General features: G+C 37.6%; 1 protein-coding gene across 1 annotated transcript in view; it reads right to left on the reverse strand.

The window, feature by feature from the left end:
- Window positions 1–1,915, reverse strand: part of LOC136837038 (annexin-B12-like) — a 28,335-nt gene extending 26,420 nt beyond the window's left edge. Inside the window, exon 1 of the mRNA XM_067101615.1 lies at window positions 1,820–1,915. Within this exon, the coding sequence (XP_066957716.1) occupies window positions 1,820–1,840 (21 nt within the window). The 5' untranslated portion in view covers window positions 1,841–1,915. The remainder of the gene's footprint in view (window positions 1–1,819) is intronic.
- Between the last annotated feature and the right edge of the window lie 969 nt (window positions 1,916–2,884).

Below are 2,884 nucleotides of genomic sequence, written 5' to 3' on the forward strand. Positions count from 1 at the left end.
TCCTTCATTATTTTACTCCACGTATTATGGGGAAGGTGCCGTCAGTGCACCCCACGCTGTGTACTGTAGGCATTAATTGCAATTACCCCTTTCATTCCTTTTACTGTACCTTCGTTCATGTTTCCTATCTTCCATCTTACGTTCCACTCTCTCCTAACGACTGATTAATAGCGAAACTGCGAGGTTTTCCTCCTGTTACACCTCAGACCTTTTCGCTCTCAGTTTTCCATTCAGCGCTGAATGGGATCAAAGGTCCCAGCGCTTGGCCTTTGGCCAAAATTCTATATTCAGTTCTATTCCATTCAGTGTCTCACTGGCTGTCTTCAATCTCTCCTCTTGATTTTTCTTATATCGTTTTATCACCTTTTCCTTTGCACCTTTATCGTGTATGTTTTTTGTTTGTGCTGTTTTATCGGTTATATAATATTTTTATTTTTATTCCTTTTTTGGGTTGTGGACCCTTTACTCTTTTTCAATACTCGTACAGCATTTCTGACTTGAGTAGATTCTGAATAAGGCTAATGTCCTTCTAGAGTGATTCTGGAAGCTTCTGATGGCATGAAACAAATGTTCAAATTCACCCTTTTGTATAATACGAGTATTGCAATTTTGTTAAAGGAAAATTAATGGCGACTTGCACAGGGAAATACTTAGGAATGGTGACAATTGTCAGATGTCTCTGATATTATGTCTTGTGCAGCATCTCCAGCTGTGTGCAGACCTTATTTAGTTTTACCTCTTTATAACCTCATCCTTGCAAAAGCCCCTGATACTAATCTCTCTTGCTCAGATCTCTCTACAGGGTAAGACCATCTCGTCACACTGGTTAGACTTATTTAGATTTGCCTCATTATAAACTCACCCCTGCAACAGCATCTCATGCCTACGGACATCACAAATCTCTCCTAACTGGGTTCTCTCTACAGGGTAGGACCATCTCATCACACTGGTTAGACCTTATTTAGATTTGCCTCATTATAAACTCACCCCTGCAAAAGCATCTCATGCCTACGGACATCACAAATCTCTCCTAACTGGGTTCTCTCTACAGGGTAAGACCATTTCATCACACTGGTTAGACCTTGTCTCGATTTGCCTTATTATAAACTCACAAATCTCTCTTGCTCAGTTTCTCTACAGGATTAAACCACCTCACTACACTGGTTCATTTTTACATGAACGCCAGTCTTTACGAAGTCCTAAGTAAGGACAATAGAGTGGCAGCCCTTCTAGAAATTCCAGTGTTTGCTTTTTAAGACAATCTTCAATTTTATAACTTTTTGCAAGACTCACTCTTACTGCCTTTCTCGCCTCTGCAATTTCTACTAAAATGTAGCTTACTTTTTTTTTTAAGTATTTTACCCCATTCCAAAATCTTTGCACACACACACATACACATATATGTATCACATGAAATATAGTTTCCATGTTTACAAGTTTCAGAAGAACCCCCCAAAAATAACGAAATTCTCGTGCTTTGTGAGATAGACAGACATGACAGTAAATTCATGACTACAGCTCGGGATGAAATAGCATTAGAAACAGTAGGAGTGTATGTATATATACGTATGTATTACTGTGCACTATATACTTGATATATAACTGTGTACTATATACCTGACAGTTTGGAATATCATTAGAAACAGGAAGAGTATATGCATACACATGTATATATAAAAGTGTTGAGTATATTTCTTTTCCCAGAACATCCAACTTAAACGCCTAACTGCTGAATCAAAATCACATAATTGCAAAATTAAATTATAAAAAATCTCATTTAACATCAGACCTACAAAGACAAAACCCACATTCCACTGACCTTGTATGTCTCTTCCGTCATGACGTAATCCCTTTGCCGTCTGATCTCGCTGGAAGCAAAAGAAACAACGACCTGATTCTTCGAAAATCGCAGTCGAACTGGAACAAAGTTGGTAAGGCTACGGGCTATGTTTATGCCACTCGCTAGGCGGGGTGTCATTTTGGTCTGCGCATGCGCAGTGGAGTTCTTGAAATCCCCCCCCCCCTTTCCTGTCCCCTTCTTACGCGTTTCTCAATACTGTCATTTATTGTGGTTTATAAATAAACGTGAGTTAATAATAGTCTAAACTTATATTTATTGGATTGTGGGTTTAAATAACATGAATACACTTCTGCAATACGTTTAAGTATATAGCACACATTTGTACGTACGTATGTATACATATACTTCTGTAATGTTGATTATTTCCCTTATATTTCTAATGCTGTTTCATCCTGTCAAATATATAACACATTTATACATACGTATGTATACATACACCCTTTAATGTTCATTATTCCTTTAATTTCCAATGCTATTTCACCCTGTCAAGTATAGTGCACATTTATATATACGTATGTATGCATATTTTCTCCACTACAAGGCTGTGGGATTCTTTCCCCACTCTGTGTTCCCCTGCGAAAAAGGTCAGTCAATAGAAATAGACCGTTAATTGAATATTATCACAGAATTTTATTACCTAAATGAGAAAAAAATATATAAAACCGTAAGACACCCATATTTTTTCGGTAGAATGCAATTAGGGGTCACGAATTATTTGGGAGGTCAAAAGGGGGGGGGGTCTAAGTTCCCCGGCCAGGTTAGGACACGGCGTTCGAGGTTAGGTTAGGTCAAGGTAAGTCTGGTTAGGTCATATTCCCTCTAAAATGCCGACAATATATAGTTATGTGGGTTAGGGATAAGCAGGTCTATTTGTATTAGTTTACCATGAATTAAATGTCGTTTTCATTGAATATATTTTTATCACGTTTTCTATGGAGGAATTAACTCGACCCTTTTGAGAAAAATATATAAAAAAACTTCTCTTTTTTACTTTGTTTATTGTGTTTGCCATTTTGGGGGCTT

Source organism: Macrobrachium rosenbergii, chromosome 57 (assembly GCF_040412425.1).
Source record: "Macrobrachium rosenbergii isolate ZJJX-2024 chromosome 57, ASM4041242v1, whole genome shotgun sequence".
Lineage (NCBI taxonomy): Eukaryota > Metazoa > Arthropoda > Malacostraca > Decapoda > Palaemonidae > Macrobrachium > Macrobrachium rosenbergii.